We start from the raw sequence: 26,494 nt of genomic DNA, 5'->3' as shown, positions 1-26,494 counted from the left end.
TTCCTAACTTTCCCTCGCATTTCGAGAGTCCCCACATTAGCTAATTATTCCTCCTGGGTCATCTGGAGAAATGGCAGCCTACTCTCTGTCCCCCTGTTTTTCTCCCCTGAATAAATAGGGTCAGGGCTTTCGATTTATTTAGACACAGACATATTGTATATGTAGAGCCAGCAGGATTTGTGACATTTAATAAGAGCTGGATGGCACCCGATAGGGAATTAAAAGTCTCAATATCTTTTGTAAGAAGAAATTCTTTTACTTACTAGAAATTGTGAATGCTGCTCTAGGGTTCTCCCACCCCAATGTCAAAATTTCATATAGAAAAAAGGAAATTGAAACAAATTCTGAGATGTGGTATAGATCTATATTATATTAAAATGTTAACAAAAGCCTGGAATATTTTAGTTAATTGTTTTGTTGAAAACAAAACCAGACTGTTCTTATTTTGAACAATTTCCACTTCATATCTACAACTAATTACTGAATTCCTAGTGTGAACAAAGCCTTTTCAAGACAAACTTCCAGACTATTCCTCCTCCAAGAAGCATATCACCACAGGGAAAGGAGAAAGTTTGAGACAGTACTCAAATGAAAGAGTGAAGAACCAGAAGAACCAGAAGAGAGGGAATCAGCACCATAGAGACTCAAAGGAAAAAAAGAGGGCATTTAGCTTAGAGGATCTAGAAAAACCTTGTGGAGGAGGATGTGTTTGCGAGGGGCAGTGAGGAGTGTAGTGGTTTTGTTGGGTGAAGCTTGGCATCAGGAAAGAGAATTTTCACTTGGTTTCTCTCCTCTCTCTCCTCTTCCTCCTCATACTCCTTGCTCCTTCTCCATCTTTTCATACTTTCTGCTGATGTCTGAGGAACCACAGGCAGCAGTGTAGTAAAGTTAAGATTCAACCTTGTGGTGCTCAGCTTTAGGATTTAGTCTCTAAGAATACACTAAAAGTGTCTGAAAGTGGGAACTGTCTATAAGTCACTAACTTTTTACTTACTTGTACTTTATATCAGTGATTTTATTTTCTTCCCTTGGCAGCCTTCATATCAAGCGCAGAAGAATCTGTGTCAGCCCACACAGTCATAATATTAAGCGGTGGATGAAAGAACAAGCATCCAAGAAAAATGCTAAGGGCAACATTTGCCATAAGAAGAAACACCACAGCAAGAGGAACAGTAAAGAGGCACGTCATAGGAAACATGAAACACATGGCCATGAAAATCCCTATTAGAGAGTTTACGAGTGAATCTACACACGATTCCTGAAGCGAACTTGGCCATGGTTGGTTATAAAGTTATCATGTGAATGTTCCTTATTGGAAGCCAAGAGGGCAAAACAAAATATATATTTTTAAAAGGAACAATTATACAGTATGCAAATGTAGCCAATAATATACTCAACTGAAAAATGAAATGAAAGGATAATACAGTCATGCGCCGCATAACGACGTTTCTGTCAATGAGGGACCACATATACGATGGTAATCCCATAAGATTAGTACCGTGTTGCCTAGGTGTGTAGTAGGCTATACCATCTACGTTTGTGTAAGTACACTCTAGGATATTCGTGTCATAAAATCACCTAACAACGCATTTCTCAGAACGAATCCCCATTGTTAAGCGATGCATGACAGTACTTATCTTCATATGGTGTTTTAACAGTAGCATACAGACATAATTTCTCCAATTTTTTTATTATGAAGTTTTCCAAACCTACAAAGAAGTTGAAAGAATGGTACAGTGAACGCCTGTATACCTTTCACTTAAATTAATCATTGTTAATATTTTGCCACATTTGTTTTCTCTCTCCTCTCTTTGTATGTGTGTATATATAAAACATTTTATATATATGTAAAAATATATAATTTTTTTCTAAACCATTTGAAAATAAGTTGCAAACATCATACTACTTCATTCCTAAATTTTTTTTAGTGTTACAACTTGGCGTCCCTCAAGAATAAAGACATTTTCTATATAATCGCATTATCAGCTTTATACCTAAAAAATTAACAGTTTCATCAAATATATTACTCTCATCTAATATATATAATAATGTCATCTAATATATATATACATATATATATACGTATATATATACATATATATATACACATGTATAGTCTACATTCAAATTCCTCGACTACTTCCAGAGCATTTTATATAGGTTTTTTTTAATCAATCAATCAAGGTTCACATATTGCAATTATTTGTTATATTTCTTTAGTATCTTTTTATCTACCAAAGTCCTTCTGCTTTTTTTCTTTTCTTTCTTCCCATGGCATGGACTTTTTAACAGAGTGTAGGTCAGAATCTGCTCCACACTCTGGGTTTGTCTGTTTTGTTATGATTACGTTCAGGCTTAACATTTTTGGTAATAATGCCTCCTGTATGAATTTGTGTATTTCTTAATGCAGTATTTAGAGTTCATGAACATTAGAGTTCATTTTCTAGGTGAATATCACTTTAAAACATCTAGTTTGAGTAGCTACTGTTGTTTGGATTGATAAATTCTGATGCTGAAAAAATACGTTTTAGCTGAATGTCATTTTAAAACACCTAGTTTGAGTGGCTCCTGTTGCATGGATTGAGAAATTCTGATGCTGAAAAATAAAATGTCTGCTTTGCTCTGGGAGCCATCTGCCTCCCACAGTCAGTTCTTGGAGCAGCACTAGGGAGGGGTCCAGAATTGACTCTCATGAGGGATGATTTTACACTTTCCCTAAACAAGGAGCCTACATCTTTTAACTCCTAACCCACCTTTCCCATACCTTGTGCATCGATTCCCACTGCACTGCTCCTCTTTTGGACTCCTTTTTGTCCACAGAAGCTTCGAGATGTAGAGTAAGTCCTAGCTTTCATAAAGTGTCAATGCAAATAATCCATAATCAATATATTAACCAAAATTGGCGTGAGTTTATTATATGAGCCAGTTTTGAGGACTATAGACCAGGAGAGAACCTTCATCAAGGAAGGAAGCCCTCCGAAGAAGCAGGGTATACCATGGGGTTGTATTGTCTTGGAACAAGGAACATGCATCAAATATGACAGGAATCTCTCTTTTACTACAGGGACAAGATGTTTTGCTAGCACAGCAGGTCAGTGGTCAGAAGATAAGCACAGCAGGTCAGTGGTTAGCAAGTCAGAGGTCACAAAATGAGCACAATAGGTCAGAAATTAATAATTAGTTTCTGGGAAGAAATGCTTATCTTTAAAGAAATGCTGATATGGGGAGAGGCACACATCCCTATCTTTAAGAGCATCATTCTTGGCTTTGGGACATTGTAAATGTTTATAGCAAATGTACAATGCATGCTCGATAGGCCACGTTCAGCCTTTCTGGAAAAACAAGGTCAGGCCAAATTAGTTTTAACCAAATGGCTTCCTCATATACTCCAATATATCCTATTGCTTTTCATTTATTCATCAACAGCCATCCAATGGCAGGAGCACAGTGGTCACTTTGCCAGGTGTCAGGTGTCCTGGCTGCAGGCCAGTCCTGGGCAGTGGTGTTGCCAGCATGACTTGGAGGTGATAATGGGACACATGGAGGTGCTGAGCCTGATGTAGGTTAATATCACCAATAGCCTTTGCCTAATACCGCTCATTGACACTGATTTACAGTGTGGTTTATTTATTTTCACCAACAATCCTGCAAGCTTTGTATTGATATTTCCACTTTATGAATGAGGAAACCTGAGGTTCTTAGAGGTAAAATGACTTGCCCAAGATCAAGATAAAAGGCTGCTTCTGTGTTCTGGTCACCTGGGGTGGTGGGTGAGTTTTATATTTACCCTTTTTGATGGGAAGACTACCGCAGCTTTCAATTTAATCTAAGTTTAAAAAGATCTTCCTTTTTGAGAAAGTTGGACACTCTGTGTAGCACCATTAAACATCCACTAACTATTGCAGTCCAAATTGGGCTGGCTAGCAGACAATCCAAAATGCTCCCACTCTTTCATACCATGGAGCTTGACTAGCAGATGTGGGAACATAGGCAAAGATTACCTAAGAGTGGTATTAGTACCCCTTCCTGTGAGATCTAAACTTTATAAAATCACAGAATAGAACTATGACATATGTTTCACAATTTATATAACCAACCTTTTTTTTTTTTTTCCTGAGAAAGCTTCACCCTGAGCTAACATCTGTTGCCTATTTTCCTGTTTTTGCTTGAGGAAGATTCACTCTGAGGTAACACCTGTGCCAATCTTCCTCTATTTCGTATGTCAGTCGCCGGCACAGCATGGTTGCTGCCGAGTGGTGTAGGTGCACACCCGGGAACGAACCCCAGGCCGCCAAAGCAGAGCATGCCAAACTGAACCACCAGGCCATAGGCCTGGCCCTAACCAACCATTTTGACAATTATACACATTTGTTTTTTACAGTTATAAAATCATGCTTTCCCTCTGGTCAATTTAAGAAAACCCGAAGTTCATCTCATCCTACCCCAAATGCTGTGATTCTGCTCTTCCTCATAATTCACTATCAGATAATTTGATTAATTGGCATACTGTAGCCTCTCCATCTTGTTGCCATTCTACCTCTGCATAAACTACCAAAACAGTAAGCATCTCCTTCCTTCATCTGGGGTTTAGCACATAGTAGATACTCAATAAATATTTCCTGATAAAACATACATAAGCAAGTGACCTCTCATTTGGCCAATTACAATGAAAACAAGACACCACAGAACAGTGATGCACTCCTGAAATGACCAGCCTTTACTGAAGAGTGAAAAGGATACTAAGGGTTAAAATCTGCCAAGAGCTGGCTGAGAGAGTACATTAAATAAGCCCATGTGACTGGGCTCCAGTGTTTTCAAGTTTTTCTTAATCTCAGAATTTTTATGTTCTTTTACCTCTTCCCTACAGCTCTTACATCAGCCTCCATAAAATGGAATTTATCTCCATTTCTGTTCACCTTTCTCCCAGGCATAATGATCTATATCAGTGAATTAAAGAATATTCTTTGCAGAGGTAGAGCAGAAGAAATGGCTTCCAACAGATTGACTTTGCTAAACCCAGATCACAGTGAAGGCAAATTGTACAGTCTGTGAGAAAACCTAGGTTTGGGAAGAAAGTAGGGTTGTGGTGGCCTCAGGGATTATAAAGGGTGAAGAAAAGAGATGACTCCCTGTTTGATTCTCTACTTTCAGAGTCACCCTGGACCTACCAGAATGAGTAAAATAAAAAAAGATGAAGGGGCCTGGCTGGTGGTGTAGCGGTTAAGTGCCCGCGCTCTGCTTGGGCAGTGGCCCAGGGTTCGCAAGTTCAGATCCTGGGTGTGCACTGACACACCACTTGTCAAGCCATGCTGTGGCAGCGTCCCATATAAAGTGGAGGAAGATGGGCATGGATGTTAGCCCAGGGCCAATCTTCCTCAGCAAAAAAAAAAAAAAAAAAAAAAGAATTTTCATTGGATGTTAGCTCAGGGCTAATCTTCCTCACACACACACACAAAATACATAAAAAAAAAAAGGTGAAAATACCAAGTGTTGATGAGGATGTGGAGCAACCAGAACTCGTATGTGTGCTGGAGGGGATGTGAATTAATAAAACCACTTAGGAAAACTGTCTAGTAGTATCTACTCAAGCCATATACATACCCTATGACCCCAAATTTCCATACTTAATATCCAGTTAAATGAATATGTTCACCAAAACACATGTGTACGAATGTTCATAGCAGCCCCAAAATGGGAAACTACCTAAGTGCCCATCGACAGTAGAACAGATAGATTTAAAATGTTATATTCATAAAATGAAATACTATCCACCAATAAGAAAGGACAACCTGTAACTCGTGCAACAATATGGATATATCTCACAAGTTTATTGATGAAGGAACAAGATCAGACACAAAGGAGTCAGTATCATAAATGCTAGCGAGCAGCTCTCTAGCAAGCCTCCCTTATTTGCGCTGCTTAACTTCAATTCACTTCATTGTCAATTCTGGTTAGTGATTTGAAGATTTGTATGGGAGACATCAGAAAGGCCCATTTCTAGACTTCATGGGTTAGCAAAGTGATAGGCAACCAAAATTTCATATGTAAACATGCAATGGCATAAATATATAAAATATTTTTTATTTATATATAACACCCTACACAATACATATACACATATTTTGCTACTGTGGAAAACTGTCCTTTCTTTTTCCCCCCAACCCACCCCCCTAGGGCATCACTTTCCTCTGTGTTGCTCTAGTTGAAAAATAATCACAGGGGCTGGCCTGGTGGCGCAAGCAGTTAAGTGCGCGTGCTCCACTGCAGCGGCCCGGGGTTCGCCGGTTCGGATCCTGGGCGTGCGCCGACGCACTGCTTGGCAAGCCATGCTGTGGCGGTGTCCCATATAAAGTGGAGGAATGGGCCGGCCGTGTGGCTTAGCGGTTAAGTGCGCACGTTCCGCTGCTGGCAGCCCGGGTTCGGATCCCGGGCGCGCACCGACACACCGCTTCTCCGGCCATGCTGAGGCCGCGTCCCACATACAGCAACTAGAAGGATGTGCAGCTATGACATACAACTATCTACTGGGGCTTTGGGGGGGGAAATAAATAAATAAATAAATAAATAAATAAATAAATAAATAAAATTAAAGTGGAGGAAGATGGGCACGGATGTTAGCCCCAGGGCCAGTCTTCCTCAGCAAAAAAAGAGGAGAATGGGCAGATGTTAGCACAGGGCTGATCTTCCTCACCAAAAAAAAAAAAAAAAAAGAAAAATAATCACATATGATCTCACTTGAATGTGGAATTTTAAAAAACCTGAGCTCACAGATACAGAGAATAGACTGCTTGTTGCCCGAGGTAGGGGGTTGGAGGATGGGCAAAATGGGTAAAGGGGGTCAAAAGGTACAAACTTCCAGTTATAAAATAAATGAGTCAAGGGATGTAACGAACAGCGAGGTGACTAAAGTTAACAATACTGTCTTGTATATTTGAAAGTTGCTAAGAAAGTAGATCTTAAAAGTTCTCATCACAAGGAAAAAAATTTATAACTGTGCGGTAATGGTGATTATTTTGCAGTATATACACGTATCAAATCATTATGTTGTACACCTAAAACTAATACAATGTTATATGTCAATTATATCTCAGTAAAAAAAAAATCACAATGTTTATTACAAAGTGAAGTCTATAAATAAAAATTCTCTGGAGTTGAGCAGAGAAAGTTTCATCCTTCTGCCTTTCCCCAAAGATGAAGACGGGTGAAGCTGTTGTTTCAATTATCTCAGCCTCTTTTTTTCTAGGCAGACAGGAAGTCACCTTGGGATGGTGGTTTGCTAGTCTCAATTGTTCTGTGAAGGGTTTCTTGAGTGGTTTCCATTTGCTATATAAATGTAAGGTCAATGGGCAAAGGCAAAGGTCACAGTAAGATCTCCCTTTCCCCCTCTGTGGCTCAGCAGCAGTTTCTTCCACTGATCTATACAAAATTCTGGGGAAGACGTGTACAATTTGCATAAGGAGGCCAGAGCATCTAGGAAAAGCGCCCAACACCCTAACCTGAACTGCTGAAATGAGAGTTGGGAAAACCTGTCAGGGTAACTTTCCAAAGTCCGCTGGCAGGCAAGGTGCCAATTGCCACTAAGGGAAATTCATCTGAAGGGTAGGATTCTTCTCAGCTGATGACTCAGGCTTGACACCAGGGGCCCGGTGTCTGGGCATGGAAGTGGATTCTTTCTACCTCAGTGTGTGGTTGAGAGACAAAGCTCTCTAGACCCTGCCACTTAAGGTATAGTGTCTGAGCCTGTGTGTGACCCAGGAGAGCTGCAACTGTGGACTCCAAGCATGGAGCATCTCCCTAAGCTGATCTGTGTGTCTGGTCCAGTAAGGGCATCATCCTCTGGACCCCATCGTATTGGGAAAGGCCGATGACAGAAGCCATGTCTAGTGTGTTTCCAGCTAAATCCTTGGTGCCTAGCTCAGTGTCTTGTACATAGAAGGTTCTCAGTGAATATTTGAGCATAGAAGTTGCTAATAAAGGATACAGGATCTGGAATTCGGTAACAAGACCCTATGGTAGCAAGCACAGCAACCATGCTGCGAGACTCCAATCTTTCTCTCTACCTGGTGTTTGGAAAGCTGGAGTGCTCTGCTTTGAATTGAATTCTTAGACTATTCAGGTGGAGGAGACAGAGAGGCCTTGAAAAGGAAGTACGCTAGTTCTTGTGAATAAAAGTAAATTGATTTGCAATCAATTGATTGGAAAAATAAAAGAAATGTGACTGTATTTACAGCCCAAGCCAGTGGAGCAAGTCTTACGAGTTGCATAAGATACCATTTCAGATATCTGAATCGTGTAGATCACAGATGACAACTCCAAGGTTCTGGTTCCGTGAAAATATATACCTAAACAACACTTACGTGACCTTTAATATGACAACATCAATTTTTTAAGTTGGAAATAGCTCCTCCATCCAAAATGGGCTCAGGCTACTTTCAAGGGGTAAAAGAGAAACTTGGCATTTCTAGTTCCCCAAAACCAAACCTCAAAATCAGGCCAATTTTCCCATATTTCAGGCTGAGAAATCAGAGGCAGTGAAGGCAGAGCAGATGTTGTATACCATCTGGAGATAATATCCTGTACTCACAATGACCACTATGTAAATAATTCAAACAAAATATTAGTTTTAATAGACTTTCCTGAGTTTTTGTGGAATTAGCAACTGCTATTTAAAAAACACACATATAACTTAGGAACTGTATTGTGAATCTGTTTTCCATAAACTAAACATTCCTGAAAACTATATCAGTATTCAATTTATTTTTAGAAATAGAATTCAATTTTAAATGAAGTAGGAGACTTTCTTATTTAAAGAAATTTCTCCAAAAAATCACTTGATAAAATCAATACATTTTTTAAAGCTAATGTTGACATTTGACTTTTTATTTGTGCAGCGTTGTGTGGTAGAAAAAGCACTGGATTGTTTGGGTCAGACAAGCCTTGATTGGAATCCTTGTATAGAATGTTGGTTTGTTTATCTGTAAATGGAGACAGTAAAACCGGGCTCAAAGATTGTTGTTGGGGAGTCAGAGAAAGAGACATGACAACAGAATGATCTGTCTCTGAGAAGAACTGTGATGCGCTGTGAGAAAAATTCGACCCACTGTTGCTGGTTTAGAAGTTGGAGGAAGAGAGCCACAAGCCCATGAATGGGGCAGCCTCTAGAAGCTGGAAAGTGCAAGGAAATGGATCCTCCCCTAGAGCCTCCAGAAGGAATGTAGCCCTGCAGATGCCTTGAGTTTAGCCCAGTGAGACTCATTAGATTTCTCACTTCCAGAACTTTAAGATAATAAATTTGTGTTGTTCTAAGTCATTAAAAACAGAAAGATTATTATGAGGATTTAATGTAAAGCACAGTGCTTGCTACATACGGGGTGCTCAGTACTATTAGTTCTGTTTGGGGGAAGACTGTATACTGGTTTGTTTAAAGCGAGAAAAACCTTTGAGATGAAGGTATTCTCTCCCACCCAACTCTCACCCTCCAATTCCTAGCACTTGAGCCCCTGTTAGACATCGAACCTGAACTCAGTCCTGCTGTGGAGAGCTTGGGAAGGGCCTGCCTTGTGCTTCAGAAAGAATGGCTAAGGGGAGAGCAGTGTTCTCACAAGGCCTGAGTGGTGACATTGGGGGCCATCACTAATAGAACAGAGGACGTCTGTGCCCCTAAGAGCAGCAACTTCATGTGGGTCATCAATAGCTGAGGCAACAGAAACAAGGTCAGAGTAAAAGCACACAAATCGCCTGTCCCCAGCCACAGTTGGGACAATACCCTTGGGCCCTGGGAGGTCACAATGAAGAAAGGTAAAATCTGATCATTCAGCTGGTGGTATTACAAGATACCTTAATTGACATCAAAAACATGTGTCCCTATCTTTTAGTCATGTGTGTTATTTGTTTCACAGCATGGAAATAGCTTCTGTTTCATCGATTTGGGTTGGACCGGGGAGAAGTTTGAGAAAATGTCACAGTCTAACCTCCTCTTGCCCTTTATCAGGAACCTCTGAGACCTGGGTGAGAGTGAGTTAGAAAGAGAGAGAACACGAGAGCAAAGGATAAACTATAAATACAGCTCTTTGAGATAAAGGTGCTTCATAATGTTTTGTTTTTGCTTTTTTTCCCTCTTGTGAAAAATGACGTGAGTGGAGCCATATTAAAATAGAACTGGGGCAGCCATTTCAGACGAATTGCCTTGCACGTCTTATTTCTTTATCTTCCAAACTGGACCAAACCGCCAACATTCCAAGAAGTTAGTAAGGACAAGAATATCCTGCCTGTAAGGTCTGATGAAACGAGACTTTGCTGATGACCAGATCGCTAACCAATCAATGAAGTGCAAACCTAGCCTCACCTTATCTAGCACCAATGACCTCTTCTTTAATACAAATCACCTCATCCTCCTTTTTTCCCCTAAAACCCCTAAGCTCCTTTCCTGCAATCGGGACACTCTTTGGGTTTCTACCTAAATCTGTGCTCCCTGAATTGCAATTCTTTGATCCCAAATAAATGCTTTGCCTCTTAAACTGGTGTCTGTTTTTATAGGTTGACATATGATGTTAGAAGTGGGATCTGAAGTGATCTCACGTTTGAGGCCCACTGTCCGCTAGAAACAGGTTTGGTACCAACACAAGCCCCCTTGCGTCCTCAGCCACTTCCACAGACAGTTGACAACTCCAATTGTGGGACCTCTCAGGCTCGGACCTCCCTCCCTTTGGTTGAGGCCAGTGCCTTTCTTTGGGATGGGTGCAGCGGCTTTGGTCATTGCGGCAGAGGTTTCACTCAAGCAATCAGGGGACTCCTTAGTTACAGTGTCGATGCAGCTCTTGCTGTGGGAGGGAATTCTCTCTGTAGATATGTGAGTACTTTGAATTTTGGAGGGAATTCACTTGGTAAAAATTTCTGCTTAGACAAACTTTGCTGTGGGTTAATATGCACATATGGTAAAAGCTATTGCTAAGGGACATCTTGGAAGCCAAAGCCAAAAAATTGGTGGGCATGAGTTGAGCATTTAAGAGCCATGAGGGTGCTCACCACCTCGAGAAATCTCCCAGATAAGTTGGTCACGGAACAGGTTACATTGACATTATGTTACCCGTCAACCTCAAGAAAACTTCCATGCACTGAGCTACACTGTAAAAACATCACACAATCTCCAACCCCGTGAAACATCCCTCTGAAGTATTAGTTTGGCTACAAGAGACTCAAGGCTTAGCTAACCTGTTAATGTGCATATAAAAAACCCTGTTGCCATTCTAAGTTGCATGCTTTTCTTTACTATAGGACTTTTACAAATTTTTGTCCCAGTAGACTGATAATACTAAAGATGGTTTAAAATTACAGTGGACACTTTGGGGATCCTTTGAACTTCCAAAACTTGTCTTTTTCGTCATTAGATTTGACAACCACAGACCAGACAAATTAAATGCAATCTTTAATTTCTAAGGAGTCAAGCATGCCACTTTCCAGCACACCTGCTTAAAAAAACTATGGTCTCAGAAGATATAAATTTTTACAAAGAACAGTAAAATCTTACTAAGCTTGCTTCATGTCCTGAGAGCTTGGCTTGGTAACCATCAGGCTGGGGGCCCAAAATACGGTCAGACAGAAATACAGGTTGCACCCCATTTGCAGTCAGATATGGCTGGACAGAAATGTGGGTTGCACTCCATCTGCAAATAGGGTCCTACCAAACTGCTGCCAGCCTCAGAGGAATTACACTGGCCATTAGAAGGAACATTCCAACCAGATAAGGTTATTTAAAAAGTGCACTTAAAAGCAAAGTCTTCAAAATTTCAAAGTAGCCTTATTAAAAGTTTTGTTGCAAAAAGCTAATGAAAAACTAAGATATAAGAGGTACCTAAAAGAAAAGACTATATAGGGCCAGCCCTGTGGCTTGGTGGTTGGGTACGCGCGCTCTGCTGCTGGTGGCCCGGGTTCGGATCCTGGACGTGCACCGACGAACTACTTCTCCAGCCATGCTGAGGCCACGTCCCACATACAGCAGCTAGAAGGATGTGCAGCTATGACATACAACTATCTACTGGGGCTTTGGGGGGAAAAAATAAATAAATAAAATCTCTAAAAAAAAAAAAGAAAAGACTATACAAAAGTCTGTCAAGTTAATGGCCTTTCAGACACCTCCATATATACCTTCAAAGGAGAGCCCCAGTATGGGCTCCTTCCAGAGTTAAGGAGACTCTGAGAGATTTTCTGGTAAACTGCTACATTATTCCCTTACACAGTCAAGGAGAAACTAAAATTAAAAATAAATGGAATTGTTTAATACCACCAGAAATATTCACTGTTTGTCCTGGATGAAATTTGACAAGATATTTGAAAGGATTTAGTAACTTATGATCAGAAATTTGGCCAAATATTCAGAGCCTGACAGGATATATATTTTTTTTTTTTGAGGAAGATCTGCCCTGAGCTAACATCTGCCAATCCTCCTCTTTTTGCTGAGGAAGACTGGCCCTGGGCTAACATCCATGCCCATCTTCCTCCACTTTATACGGGACGCCACCACACCATGCCTTGCCAAGCGGTGCGTCAGTGCGTGCCCAGGATCTGAACCGGCGGACCCCGGGCCGCTGCAGCGGAGCATGTACACTTAACCGCTTGCACCACCGGGCCGGCCCCCGAATTCTTTTTTATAGGCCTTCTTCCCTAAGTAAAAATAAAGCTACGCACTCAGAGGGAAAGAAGGAAATTAGGGATGATGTAGTTGGACAGGTCAATCAACCTATAGTATCATTTAAGTTACAACACAATTTTGAGGAATTGAGAGCAACTGTCTTTATCTTGCAAAACTAGAAATGCAGCTCTAGAGGCAGTTCAGATTCCACCCATTCTCTTTAACCAATCCTAAAAACCTCCCCTATTTATCTCAAAAAGCTTGTAACCTCTCTGGGAACTGTTATCTAGAGCCTCATCAATTTCTAAGACTGAAAAAAAAAAAAAAAAGAGAAAAACATTTATAGAAGCGCCTTTGTCCAAAATCTAACATCTTAAGTATCTTCTCCACAAATATTAGTAGGAAAAAGCTTTAGCCATCTAAGCAGGTAACCTCAATTTATTTCATTCGCCAGAAACAAAATTTGGATTCAATTACTCATTAGTGAGCTTTGTATTACTGTACTTGATTCATGGCAGTAATTTTAAAACAATAGCTATGGGGTCTCTATGTATGTGTGTCTCTCTCTATTACGTTATGTATTTATATGTGACATTTTTCTACCTCCAGATGGTATAATTTCTGAAAGAGCTCTATTTAATTGGCTTAAGGTAAGTGCTTATATAAATTATTTCTAAATATAATAGAAATTAACCCAAATGAATTTCAGGATCATGTGATCTAGGATAATATTTGGTATTAAAGCTAATTTAAGTTTGTTATCTTTAGAGTTATAAGCATTAAATATAAAACTTTTTTCTAAGTTTACCAAAAGTCAAACTAACTCATGTCATCTGTTACAAAATTTGGTAGCAAAAAATTGATGGTTGACTTAGTCTAATGTCTCATGAAGTTTTTGTAAGTAATCTAAATATAATTGTTGGGAACAAGTAAACTAAATAGACATAACTAGGATTAAAAGATTTTTGGGTGAACTTTTAAACAATAATTGTGTTATGGTATATGTACTTAAAAATAACTTCAAAACATTTTGGTTACTCAAAACCTTAGAGTTTTGCTAAATTAAGTTAAATGATAGAAATTTATTGAGTATCTGGATCATTTCCAAATAAGATAAAATATTAGACATTAATTACTAAACATAGGTTTATCTACTTTTGGCTTCTTATTACAGAAAAAACTATAAGATGTTTAGGTCTACTAATAAACATATCTTGTGGTACATTAAAAAATTTATACTGGGGCCAGCCCAGTGGCATAGCAGTTAAGTTTGCGTGCTCTGCTTCAGCAGCCTGGAGTTTGCAGATTTGGATCCCGGGCACGCACCAATGCACCACTTCTCAAGCCATGCTGCAGTGGCACCTCGTATAAAAAAGAGGAAGATGGGCACGGATGTTAGCCCAGGGCCAGTCTTCCTCAGCAAAAAGAGGAGGATTGGTGACTGATGTTAGCTCACGGCTAATCTTCCTCACACACACAAAAAATTTATATTATGAGAAAAATGTATGTTTTCAGTAACAAAAAAGAGGATTAAGGAATGGAGATATCTTTGTTAAGAAGGTAAATTTGTTCTAAAGTAAGACTAGTTATGGGAAAGAAAAAAAGGACAAATTCTGAATGTAAAAAAGAAAGTTATAGAAGGTTTACAGAAGAGGAACCCTGAGAAAAGAGTTTTGTGTGTGGTCAAGCTGGCTAAGATTGAAATTAATTAAATTAAGTGAGTTTTAGTATCAAAAGTAAGCTGGTGCACAGATTAGAATTTGGTTTTCTCTCTCTTAACAGATTTTTGGGCTTTTAGTTTGCTCTTGATAAAGACATTATGAAAGATTTTTTTTTTACCTTTGAGTAGTCTGCCAAAAAGGCAAGGATTTTATGTTTTATCAAAATTAATTTCCTGTATTGTTTTTATCAGGTCTTTAATTGCAAGAGATAAAGTTTTTCTTACAACTGTTTAAATTTCTCTATTTGTCTGAAAATATTTGTCACCATAGTTAAATGGATAACTAAGCATTGTTTCGTAGTGACCTATGATCCTATTTGACCAAGTGTTTTAAAACATTTTGATAAACTTCCCCAAATTGAATTCTAAATGAAGCCTTTTTGACCTGGAAATAACTTTGAGATTTTCCAGAGGGCCCCTGGAACACCTCACCTCAAAGAATTTCTTCTCTCTTCTAAAAAAGGGAAATATTAAACTAATTAGGTTTATTTGGTATGTTAAACTGCATGGGAAGCATTGTCAAATAAGCATGCTAAGACTCCTTTATGGATATCCTTGCATGCATATATATTATTAATATAAGTGTTTTTGAAATTTTTAAATTTCTAATATGTCCTGGTATAATGTTATCACTTGTAATTCTAGTTATTATCTTAAAATGTTATATGTCATAAAAATAACCAAGTTTCTTTGGCATTTGCATTATAATGTTAAGTCTTTTGTCATCTATAGATATTGTTTTACTCTGATGCTTTTACAAATATGTTTCATCTTCAGAGAGATTCCTGGCAAGGACTCTGACACTTACTCGAGAATACAGGTTTCTGATAAACTTTCCGATGATAAAACTGAACTGGAAAAGAAATTACAGAACTCTAATGGAGAAACTGATGACTCCATTAAACGAACAAAAGATTAAGATCAAGAATTGATAACATGGGACTACATGAACTGAGGAGGATGCTCCAAAGTCTTGTTTTTCCAGATTTAAAGAAATCTTTTCTCCTAAGCTATCAACAATTTGGTAAGATATACCTCTATGAACAAAGATGAAACATTTACTTTTTCTCCCTGCCTGATTCCTCCAGAATTCAGAAACTCTCAGTGAGTATTCTTATTTTCACTTATATAAAAAATCAGGCCAAGTTTTTAACATAAACAAATTAGTTTTACTATGATTATCTTTGGTAAAAAACTGAGGGTAATTGTGGAGAGAAAAATCATGTTGCACCTTTGTAGATGTTGGATTCTAGCCCTGTTAATTGTTTTTAGGTTTTGTTATATACCTATAGACTGGACTCCCCTGGCCTAAGGTATTGCCTTTGGTCTTGGCAACTGCTCACAGTGCCTTCTTTGGAAAACAAGAACTGACCCCACATGGGATGGTCACTGGCAGGTCAGTGTCTGTTGGTATATAACCCTCTGCTGATCCTTTGTTGTCTTATGCTAGTATGACCAGCTACTGTAAGTCTCTAATGTCTTATGCTCAAGCCTATCATCAACAAGTTAAAGAAGCTTTCCCTGATTCCAATTTAAAGGATTCTGTTGGTCACAGTCTAGAGCCTCGTGACTGGGTATTCTTGAAGCATCATCAGGGAAGATAGCCCTTGAGCCCCACTGGAAAGGACCATACCATGTGCTCCTAACCACTGACACTGCTGCAGAACTAGAACGCATTTAACCTTGGAGATACTAAAGAAGTATCTACCTGACATCTGTTCCTGTACAAATGCTGGAGGCTTCCAAATCAAATTAACTAGAAAGAGAAGCAGCCAACATCTGAGGCAGACAGCTTTCCCAAGATGGCTGGACCAGGCCTATACACGTTTTACTCACTATTGCTTCTTACCTTATTTTCTCCTTCTCTTTCTTGGAAAGACAATACTCTTATCTGCATCTCCCAATCTATTACAAAGGGAGGAAATCTTTCTCCTTTGGGTTTGTCATATTGTGTTTTTCATCAGAAGCCTCATTCTGTACCTGAATCTAGAAAATCCTTTACTGCATTTAATTCCCAATTTCTCCACCATTCCTCCTCTAATTCATTGTGCCAGGTGTCTAGAACTTCTCATCTAACCAATCAAACCTCCAGAGATTAAGAGGTAACATTTGTAACTGTTGTGAATACCTCTTGCTTTGCTTGACTAAACACCTCCAGCAAGGTAAAGACAGAACAAGACAGAACTTGGGCACAAGCAAAATGGTTAAATGCAGTGCCCACTGACATCTTGTGTTTCTTTGCAGGGAAAGATTCGCCCTGAGCTAACATCTGTTACCAATCTTCCTCTTTTTTTCTCCCTAAAGCCCCAGTACATGGTTGTCTATTCTAGTTGTAAGTCCTTCTAGTTCTTCTATGTGAGCTGCTGCCACAGCATGGCTACTGAGAGACAGGTGGTGTGGTTCTGTGACTGGGAGATGAACCTGGGCCACCGAAGCAGTCAGAGTGCCCAACTTTAACCAGTAGGCCATCATGGCTGGCTCTCCTGTGGTTCTTTGATCTCTTTAGCTTGCTGCCCTCAGACATTGCCTCCTGGTTCAGGTCTATTCTCCACTTAGGATTTTGTTTGTTATTACAGGAATTCTTGTTGTTGTAAACTTTGCCTCCTCTGCATACCTTGATGTTATAAAAACACCACTTGGATAATGGTCATTCAGTGCTTTGAAATAATTACTAAGGCTTGTGAAACTTCACATGAGAAACTTCGAGAAACTGCAGAAGATGTTTACCTTTAAAAGAACTTGACACATACAGCTTTCTCTGCTCTGGCACTCCTGTTGTTCAAATGTAGCCTAAAGGCTCCTAAGAAAACCACTTTTCCTCCCATGTGGAACATGAAATACCAGGAATGAGCCTTCCTGGAGCTGAGGAACCAATGATACTTTGATGGCTGTTTAGCAATGCTTTTTGATAGATGATCAGCAATACTTTCCAGTGTTTGATCAGTGATGCTTTTGGAGAAAGATCATGACCAAAAGGGGAAAAATGTGCAAGATGACATGAGTAGAGCCATATTAAATTAGAGCCAAAGCAACCATTTCAGAGGAATTGCCTTGCACGTCTTGTTTTATCTTCCAAACTGGACCAAATCGCCAACATTCCAAGAAGTCAATAAGGACAAGAATATCCTGTCTGTAAGGACTGATGAAATTGGACTTTTTTGATGACTGGATGGCTAACCAATCAATGAAGTACAAGTCTAGCCTTTTTCCTGATGACTGATTCTCAAGCCAACCTATGAAGTACAAACCTAGCCTTACCTTATCTAGGACCAATGAACTCTTCCTTTTTAAAAAAATTTTTAATTGATGTCATAATAGTTTACAACATTGTGAAATTTTAGTTGTACATTATTGTTTGTGAGTCACTGTATAAATGCATCCCCCCACCCAGTCCCCTTGCCCCTGGTAACCACCAAATGGTTCTCTCTGTCCGTGTGTTAGTTTATCTTCCACTTATGAGTGAAATGATGCAGTGTTTGTCTTTCTCTCCCTGGCTTATTTCGCTTAACATAATACCCTCAAGGTCCATCCATGTTGTTGCAAATGGGACGATTTTGTCTTTATTATGGCTGAGTAGTATTCCTTTGTATACATAGACCACATCTTCTTTATCCAATCATCAGTCGAGGGACACTTGGGTTGCTTCCACTTCTTGGCTATAGTGAATAATGCTGCAGTGAACATAGGGGTGCATAAGCCTCTTTGGATTGCTGATTTCAGGTTTGTTGGATAGATACCCAGTAGTGGGATAGCTGGATCATAAGGTATTTCTATTTTCAATTTTTTGAGGAATCTCCATACTGTTTTCCACAGAGGCTGCACTAGTTTGCATTCCCACCAGCAATGAATTAGGGTTCCCGTTTCTCCGCAACCTCTCCAACATTTGTTGTTTTTTGTCTTGATGATCATAGCCATTCTAATGGGTTTAAGGTGATATCTTAGTGCAGTTTTGATTTGCATTTCCCTGATGATTAGTGATGTTGGACATCTTTTCATATGCCTATTGGCTACCTGTATATCTTCCTTGGGAAGGTGTCTGTTCATATTCTCTGCCCATTTTTTGATCTGGTTGTTTGTTTTTTTGTTGTTCAGCTGTGTGAGTTCTTTATATATTATGGAGATTAACCCTTTGTCAGAAACATGACTTGGAAATATTTTCTCCCAGCTGGTGGTTGTCTTTTCATTTGCCTTGTAAAAGCTCTTTAATATGATGAAGTCCCACTTGTTTATTTTTTCTTTTGTTTCCTTGTCTGAGTAGACATGGAATTTGAAAAGATCCCTTTATGACCAATTACAAATAGTGTACTACCTATATTTTCTTCCAGGAGTTTTATAGTTTCAGGTCTCACTTTCAGGTCTTTGATTCATTTTGAGTTAATTTATGCATATGGTGAAACACATACACAAAATTCTTTCATTCTTTTGCATGTGGTTGTCCAGTTTTCCCAGCACCATTTATTGAAGAGACTCTCCTTTCTCCATTGTATGTTCTTAGCTCCTTTGTTGAAGATTAGCTGTCCATAGATGTGTGGTTTTATTTCCAGGCTTCAGATTCTGTTCCATTGATCTGTGTGGCTGTTTTTGTACCAGTACCATGCTGTTTTGATTACTATGTCTTTGTAGTATGTTTTGAAATTGGGGATTGTGATGCCTCCAGCTTTGTTCTTTTTTCTCAGGATTGCTTTAGCTATTCGGGGCCTTTTGTTGCCCCATATGAATCTTAGTATTCTTTGTTCTATTTCAGTGAAGAAGGTCATTGGGATTCTGATAGGGATTGCATTGAATCTGTAGATTGCTTTAGGTAGTATGGACATTTTAACTATGTTTATTCTTCCAGTCCATGTGCATGGGATGTTTTTGCATTTCTTTATGTCTTCATAGATTTCTTTCAATACTGTCTTATAGTTTTCATTGTATAGGTCTTTCACCACCTTGGTTAAATTTATTCCTAGATATTTTATTCTTTTTTTTGTGATTGTAAATGCGATTGTCTTTTTGAGTTCTCTTTCTGTTAGTTTGTTATTAGCATATAGAAATGCAACTGATTTTTGTAGGTTGATTTTGTACCCTGCAACATTGCTGTAGTTGTTATTTCTAATAGTTTTCCAATAGATTCTTTAGGATTTTCTATATGTAAGATCATGTCATCCGCAAAGAGTGAGAGTTTCACTTCTTTGTTGCCTATTTGTATTCCTTTTATTCCTTTTTTTTTTTTTTTTTTTGCCTAATTGCTCTGGCCAAAACCTCCAGTACTATGTTGAATAAGAGTGGTGAGAGTGGGCAGCTTTGTCTTGTTCCTGTTCTCAGAGGAATGGCTTTCAGTTTTTCCCTGTTGAGTATGATGTTGGCTGTGGGTTTGTCATATATGGCCTCTATTATGTTGAGGTACTTTCCTTCTATACCCATTTTGTTGAGAGTTTTATCATAAGTGGATATTGGATCTTGTCAAATGCCTTCTCTGGATCTATTGAGATGATCATGTGGTTTTTATTCCTCGTTCTGTTAATGTGGTGTATCACATTGATTGATTTGTGGATGTTGAACCATCACTGTGTCCCTGGTATAAATCCCACTTGATCATGGCGTATGGTCTTTTTAACGTATTGCTTTACTCGGTTTGCCAATATTTTGTTGAGGATTTTTGCATCTATGTTCCTCAGTGATATAGGCCTGTAGTTTTCCTTCTTTGTATTGTCTTTGTCTGGCTTTAATATCAGGGTGACGTTGGCCTCGTAGAATGTGTTAGGAAGTGTTCCATCTTCTTCTATTTTTTGGAATAGTTTGAGAAAGATAGGTATTAAGTCTTCTTTGAATGTTTGGTAAAATTCTCCAGAGAAGCCACCTGGTCCTGGACTTTTATTTTTGGGGAGGTTTTTGATTACTGTTTCAATGTCTTTACTTGTGATTGGTCTATTCAGATTCTCTATTTCTTCTTGGTTCAGTTTTGGGAGGTTGTATGAGTCTAAGAATTCACCATTTCTTCTAGATTGTCCAATTTTTTGGCATATAGTTTTTCATAGTATTCTCTTATAAGCTTTTGTATTTCTGTGGCATCTGTTGTAATTTCTCCTCTTTCATTTCTAATTTTACTGATTTGAGCCTTCTCCCTTTTTTTCTTAGTGAGTCTGGCTAAGGGCTTGTCAATTTTGTTTATCTTCTCAAAGAACCAGCTCTTTGTTTCATTGATCCTTTCTACAGTTTTTTGGTTTCAATTTCATGTATTTCTGCTCTGATTTTTATTATTTCCCTCCTGCTGACTTTAGGCTTTGTTTGTTCTTCTTTTTCTAATTCTGTTAGGTGTATTTTAAAGTTGCTTATTTGGGATTTTTCTTGTTTGTTAAAGTGGGTCTGTATTGCTAGGAGATTCCCTCTCAGGACCACTTTTCCTGCATTCCATATGAGTTGGTATGGTGTATTTTCATTTTCATTTGTCTCCAGATATTTTTTGATTTCTCCTTTAACTTCATCAATGATCCATTGGTTGTTCAGTAGCATTTTGTCTAGTCTCCACATCTTTGTCATTTTCCCAGTTTTTTTCATGTGGTTGATTTCTAGTTTCATAGCATTATGGTCAGAGAAGATGCTTGTTATGACTTCAATCTTCTTAAATTTATATAGGCTTGCCTTGTTTCCCAACATATGGTCTATCCTTAGAATGTTCCATGGTGCGTGAGAAGAATGTACAATCTGCTGTGTTTGGATGGAGTGCTCTCTATATATCTATTAAGTTCATCTTGTCTAGTTTTTTGTTTAAGTCCACTATTTCCTTATTAACTTTCTGTCTGGATGATCTATCCATTGATGTAAGTGGAGTGTTAAGATCCCCTACTATTATTGTGTTGTTGTTAATATCGCCTTTTATATTTGTTAATAGTTGCTTTATGTACTTTGGTGCTCCTGTGTTCATGCATATATATTTATAAGTGATATATCTTCTTGGTGGAGGGTCCCTTTTATCATTATATATTGCCCCTCTTTGTCTGTCATGACCTGTTTTATCTTGAGGTCTACTTTGTCTGATATAAGTACGGCAACACCTGCTTTCTTTTGTTTGCCATTAGCTTGGAGTATTGTCTTCCATCCTTTCACTCTGACCCTGTGTTTGTCTATAGAGCTGAGATGTGTTGCCTGGAGGCAGCATATTGTTGGGTCTTGTTTTTTAATCCATCCTGCCACTCTGTGTCTTTTGATTGGAGAATTCAGTCCATTTACATTTAGGGTGATTATTGATATATGAGGGCTTAATGTCGCTATTTTATCGCTCGTTTTCTGGTTCTTTTGCATTTCCTTTGTTTCTCGTCCTGTGTGTTTCAGACTATCCATTTAGTTTGGTAGTTCTGTATGGTGATTCTCTTAGTTTTCTCTTTATTTATCACGTGTGACTCTGTTCTGATCATTTGTTTAGTGGTTACCATGAGGTTTGTATAAAAAATCTAATGGATGAAATAGAAAATTTTCTGATGACCTCTTATTCCCTTAGACTAAGTCGATTTGATCCCTTTCCTCTTCCCCTACTAGATTATTGTTGTCATAACTCATTCCATCTTGTGTTGTGAGTTTGCGTTTAAAGTGATGGGGTTATATTTATTTTTGGTGTTTTCCTTCCTTTAATCTTTGATTTTATAATTAAGTGTTTGCTGACCCAGTCTGATAGGGAGCTGCAATTTCTCTGGTTTTGTCTACCTATTTTTCTCCTTGCTCAAAGATTTGTATCGCCTTTCTCTCTTTTTTTTTTCCAGGCATGAGGGCCTTCTTGAGCATTTCTTGTAGTGGGGTCTTGTGGCAATGAACTCCCTCAGCTTTTGTTTATCTGGGAAAGTCATTATTTCTCCATCGTATCTGAAGGAAATTTTCACTGGATAGAGTATTCTTGGCTGAAAGTTTTTGTCTTTCAGAATTTTGTATATATTATTCCATTCTCTCCTAGCCTGTAAAGTTTCTGTTGAGAAATCAGCTCAGAGCTTGATAGGAATTGTCTATCTGTATTTTCTCATAATTTGTTGAGCTTTTTTATGATAGCTATTTTGAATTCTCTGTTGTTAGGTTACAGATTTCTGTGCCTTAAGGATTGATTTCTGGGTGCTTGTCATTTTCCTTCTGTTTGGAGATTTAATATATTTTTGCATAGTGCCTGACAGTGTTGGCTTATTTTTCCTCATACTGAAAATATTTGGTCACAGTTTCCACCTGCCACCACTGGATGGGGGTCAAGAGTTTTGTATTCCAATCTGCAGGTGCTCTGGTTGATCGGCTGAGCTAAAGCATGGCTGAGCTGAAGTGTGGCTAAGCTGAAGTGTGGTTGGGCTGAAGCGTGGCTGAGCCAAAGCGCGGCTGAGCTGAAGTGTGGCTGGGCCGAGGCATCTGGAGCTGGGGCATGGCTGGGCTGAAGTAGCTGGAGCCGAAACAGCTGGAGCCAGAGCATGGCCGAGCTGAAGCAGCTGGGGCCAGAGTGCAACCGGGCCAGAGCAGCAGGGGCGCACACGGCCAGGCTGGAGGAGCAGGGGATGGAGCAGCAGGGGGCCAGTGCACGGCCTGGGAGCGGTAGGTGCCAGAGCAGTGGGGGCTGGCATGCAGCTGGGGCTGGAGCAGCGGGGGCCAGAGCAGCCAGGGCCAGAGCACTGGAGGCAGGTGCACAGCCGGGCCAGAGCCACTGGGGCTGGAGCTCAGCTGGGCTAGAGCGCCACTGAGCTGAGGCTGTTGCGCCTCTGAGATGAAGTGCCTGGTGGGGCGGAGTGGTGCTCACTCTCACCTTCCTGATCCCAGGGACTTCTTACTCCATCCTCGCTATCTGCTCTCCTGGGGTGCTAGCTTGATGAAGGCACCCCCACAAGAGTTCTGTTCCCTCTGTGAGGGAGTTTTCCACGGGTTGCGAGGGAACTTGGAGAGTGACGGTTTTCCTGTGGAGGACTGCCCCTCCCCCTCTCTCTCCAAGAGCCATGAGGTCTTGGTCTCAGTGTCGCTGTCATTGGGGAAGGAGTGGAGTTCTTCCTACCTCCTTTCACTTCCTCTGGGGATTCCAGCACCTTCAGCCTTAGATGTACAGCTGTGTGGGTCTCTGAGACATCTTTTGTGCTGTGTGAATGTCCTCTGTTGGTATATGAATGTCCTTTTTATTGTATCTTAGCGAGGGAGAGTTCAATGGGGAAAGCTCACTCTGCCATGATGCCAGCGTCGCTCTCCTGAACTCTTCTTTAATACAACTCACCTCATCCTCCCTTTTTCCCATAAAACCCTAAGCCCCTCTCCTATAATTGGGACACTGTTTGGGTTTATACCTAAACACATGCTCCCTGAATTGCAATTCTCTGATCCCAAATAAATGCCTTGCCTCTTAAACTGGTTTCTATTTTTGTAGGTTGACACTCTGTTTCCACTTTCCACCAAGGCTACTTCCCCAATGCCATAGCTGAAGATCAACAACACCAACTCTTACTGGCTGTCCTGTCGTCCATATGAGGAGTGGTGTCAAAGAAGGATTCTTTCTTGCACTGAAATTGGAATCTACTGTAAGTATCTGTGGTATATTGAATTATTGGCCTCAATTCTTCATCCTTCCCTGTAGCCACACCCTTTGCCAGGACTTTGCAGCTCCTCCCACAAAAGCAGAGTGTATTTCCCCTCCCCTTGACTTTGGACTTGATCACATGACTTACTTTGGCACATTAGCAAATGCGATGCAAACAGGAGCTTACAAAGTGCTTGTGTGTGAGGGACTAGCCCAGTGGCATAGTGTTTAATTTTGCACACTTCACTTCGGGGCCCAGGGTTCACAAATTCAGATCCCCAGCATGGACCTACACACCACTCATCGAGCCATGCTGTGGCAGCATCCCACACACAAAGTAGAGGAAGACTGGCACAGATGTTAGCTCAGGGCTAATCTTCCTCACACACACACATACACAAAAGTACTGTGTGGCAGGGCTGGCTCTCTTTCACTCTGTCACTGGAGAAGAATCCTCCACTCCAAGTAGCTGCTCCCTCCATTCTGGGTCCCAAAATGAAAACACATAGAGAAGGGATCTGAGCTGGCCAGACCCAGAGCTTGAACAGAGCTGTTCTGTTGAACCCAGCCTGAATCAGCTGATCCCTGGCTAGCACGCAGACACGCGAGCAAATAAATGATTGCCATTTTAAATCACTGAGTTTTGGGGTGGTTTGTTATACAGTAGTAGACGACTAATGCACCATATTTTTGTGGAAGGGAGGTAGAGAGACAGGAATGCTTTTTTCATAGGGGTTCATCTGTCACAGGGGAAATGCACTACATCAGGAAATGGAGGAGAAGAAAAGAAGTGATGGGGCCAGAGTGACAATGAGGCTATGAGCAAAACAAGGTAAATGTGGAGGATGAGAGAAAATAAAATCAGAGGAGTATCATCCCTTAAGAGTAGGCTGTACCAAGTGACTTCCTTCCAAAGAGTATAGTATGAATAGAAGGAAAAGAATATACTATACTCTTACAGTGGAGAAACCTAAGCAACAAGACCTTAGCCAGGTGATCAAGGTCAACATCAACAGGGATAAATCACGCTGAGAGTATGTAACCTTGATAGGATGTGATGAGAATGGCATTTTAACCTCTGAGGACTTCTTCCAAAAAACCCATAACTCCAGGCTAACCATGAGGAAAACATCAGACAAACCCCAATTGAAGGGAATTCTACAAAATAGTTGAAGAGTATTTCTCAAAACTGTCAAGATCATCAAAAACAAGGAAACTCTGAGGGGTTGGGGAATTGGAGGAAGGTGGTCAAAAGGTACAAAATTCCAGTTATAAGATAAATAAGTCCTGGGGATGTAACATACAACATGATGACTGTAGTTAACACTGCTGTGTGGCAATTTGAAAGCTGCTAAGAGAGTAGATCCTAAAAGTTCTCATCACAAGGAAAAGAATATTTTTCTTCTTTTTTTTTTTTATACCTATATGAGATGATGGAGGTTAACTAAACTTACTGTGGTAATCACTTCACAAATACGCAAGTCAAGTCATTATGCTGGACACCTTAAACTTACACAGCACTGTATGTCAATTATATTTCAATAAAACAGAAAAATACTTTAAAGCAAAAAAATAACAAAACAAAATAGGAAAAGTCTGAGAAACTGCCACAGCCTAAGGTGACAGAACAACTTAATGTAATGTGGTATCCTGGATGGGGTCCTGAAAAGAAAAAGAACATTAGGTAAAAGCTGAGGAAATTTAGATTTAGAACACAATAATGTATCAATATTGGTTCATTAGTTGTGACAAATGTACCTTATGTAGGACATTAACAATAGTGGAATCTGGGTGTGGAGTATAGGGGGACTCTAAATATTTGCAACTTTTCTGTAAACCTAAAACTAATCTAAAATAAAAGCTTATTTTAAAAAATTAGAAGAGTAGATTTTCTTTTTTTTTTTTTTTTTGTGAGGAAGATCAGCCCTGAACTAACATCTGCCAATCCTCCTCTTTTGCTGAGGAAGACTGGCCCTGGGCTAACATCCGTGCCCATCTTCCTCCACTGTATATGGGACGCCGCCACAGCATGGCTTGCCAAGCGGTGTGTCGGTGCGTGCCCGGGATCTGAACCGGCGGACCCCGGGCCACCGCAGTGGAGCGTGCGAACTTAACCGCTTGCGCCACTGGGCAGGCCCAAGAGTAGATTTTCTCAAGGAAATTTTCACTTTCCCAAAAGGCTTTTTTGCTTTGGTTTCACTCATTGATATCTCTTCCCTCTCTTTGCTCAAGACCTAGAAATTCTATGTCACCTGCCTCTCTTTGAGATAGTGCATTCAATTTCTCTTCTTGCCCTTCATTTGCTCCCATGCCACCTGCTGTCATCCTAGTCCTCTGACCAGGCTTCCTGCTCCCTGATTGGTGGGTGCCAGTAGCATGCTGTCCCAGGCAGGGCAAGAGAGGGCAGGTCAGGGCCACAAAGCTAATATCATTTCAGCCACTCAAACTTCGTGACCTTAAATAGCACATCTTTTTCCTCGGGGCAAAGATGATTTCTTTGAAGAATTGTGAAAACAATCTAGCATTCTCATTTTAGGCATTAAAAAATCTTAGAATTTAACAGAAATACCATATGACCCAACTATCCCACTACTGGGTATTTATCCAAAGGACTTGAAATCAACAATTCAATGCACCCCTA

At 39.8% G+C, this 26,494-nt stretch overlaps 1 protein-coding gene across 2 annotated transcripts in view; it reads left to right on the top strand.

Annotated features, from left to right (window-relative positions):
* CCL28 (C-C motif chemokine ligand 28) overlaps positions 1-2,628 on the top strand; it is a 29,518-nt gene extending 26,890 nt beyond the window's left edge. For both annotated transcript variants that reach the window (XM_014781617.2, XM_087443245.1), the window contains exon 3: positions 1,036-2,628. In XM_014781617.2, the coding sequence (XP_014637103.1) occupies positions 1,036-1,228 (193 nt within the window). In that variant the 3' untranslated portion in view covers positions 1,229-2,628. The remainder of the gene's footprint in view (positions 1-1,035) is intronic.
* Positions 2,629-26,494: the final 23,866 nt, after the last annotated feature.

This window comes from Ceratotherium simum, chromosome 18 (assembly GCF_057802395.1).
Source record: "Ceratotherium simum simum isolate JZ-2026a chromosome 18, ASM5780239v1, whole genome shotgun sequence".
NCBI classification, from domain to species: Eukaryota; Metazoa; Chordata; class Mammalia; order Perissodactyla; family Rhinocerotidae; genus Ceratotherium; species Ceratotherium simum.
Note: the sequence above shows the minus strand (reverse complement) of the source record. Positions and strands in the feature narration are given on the sequence as shown.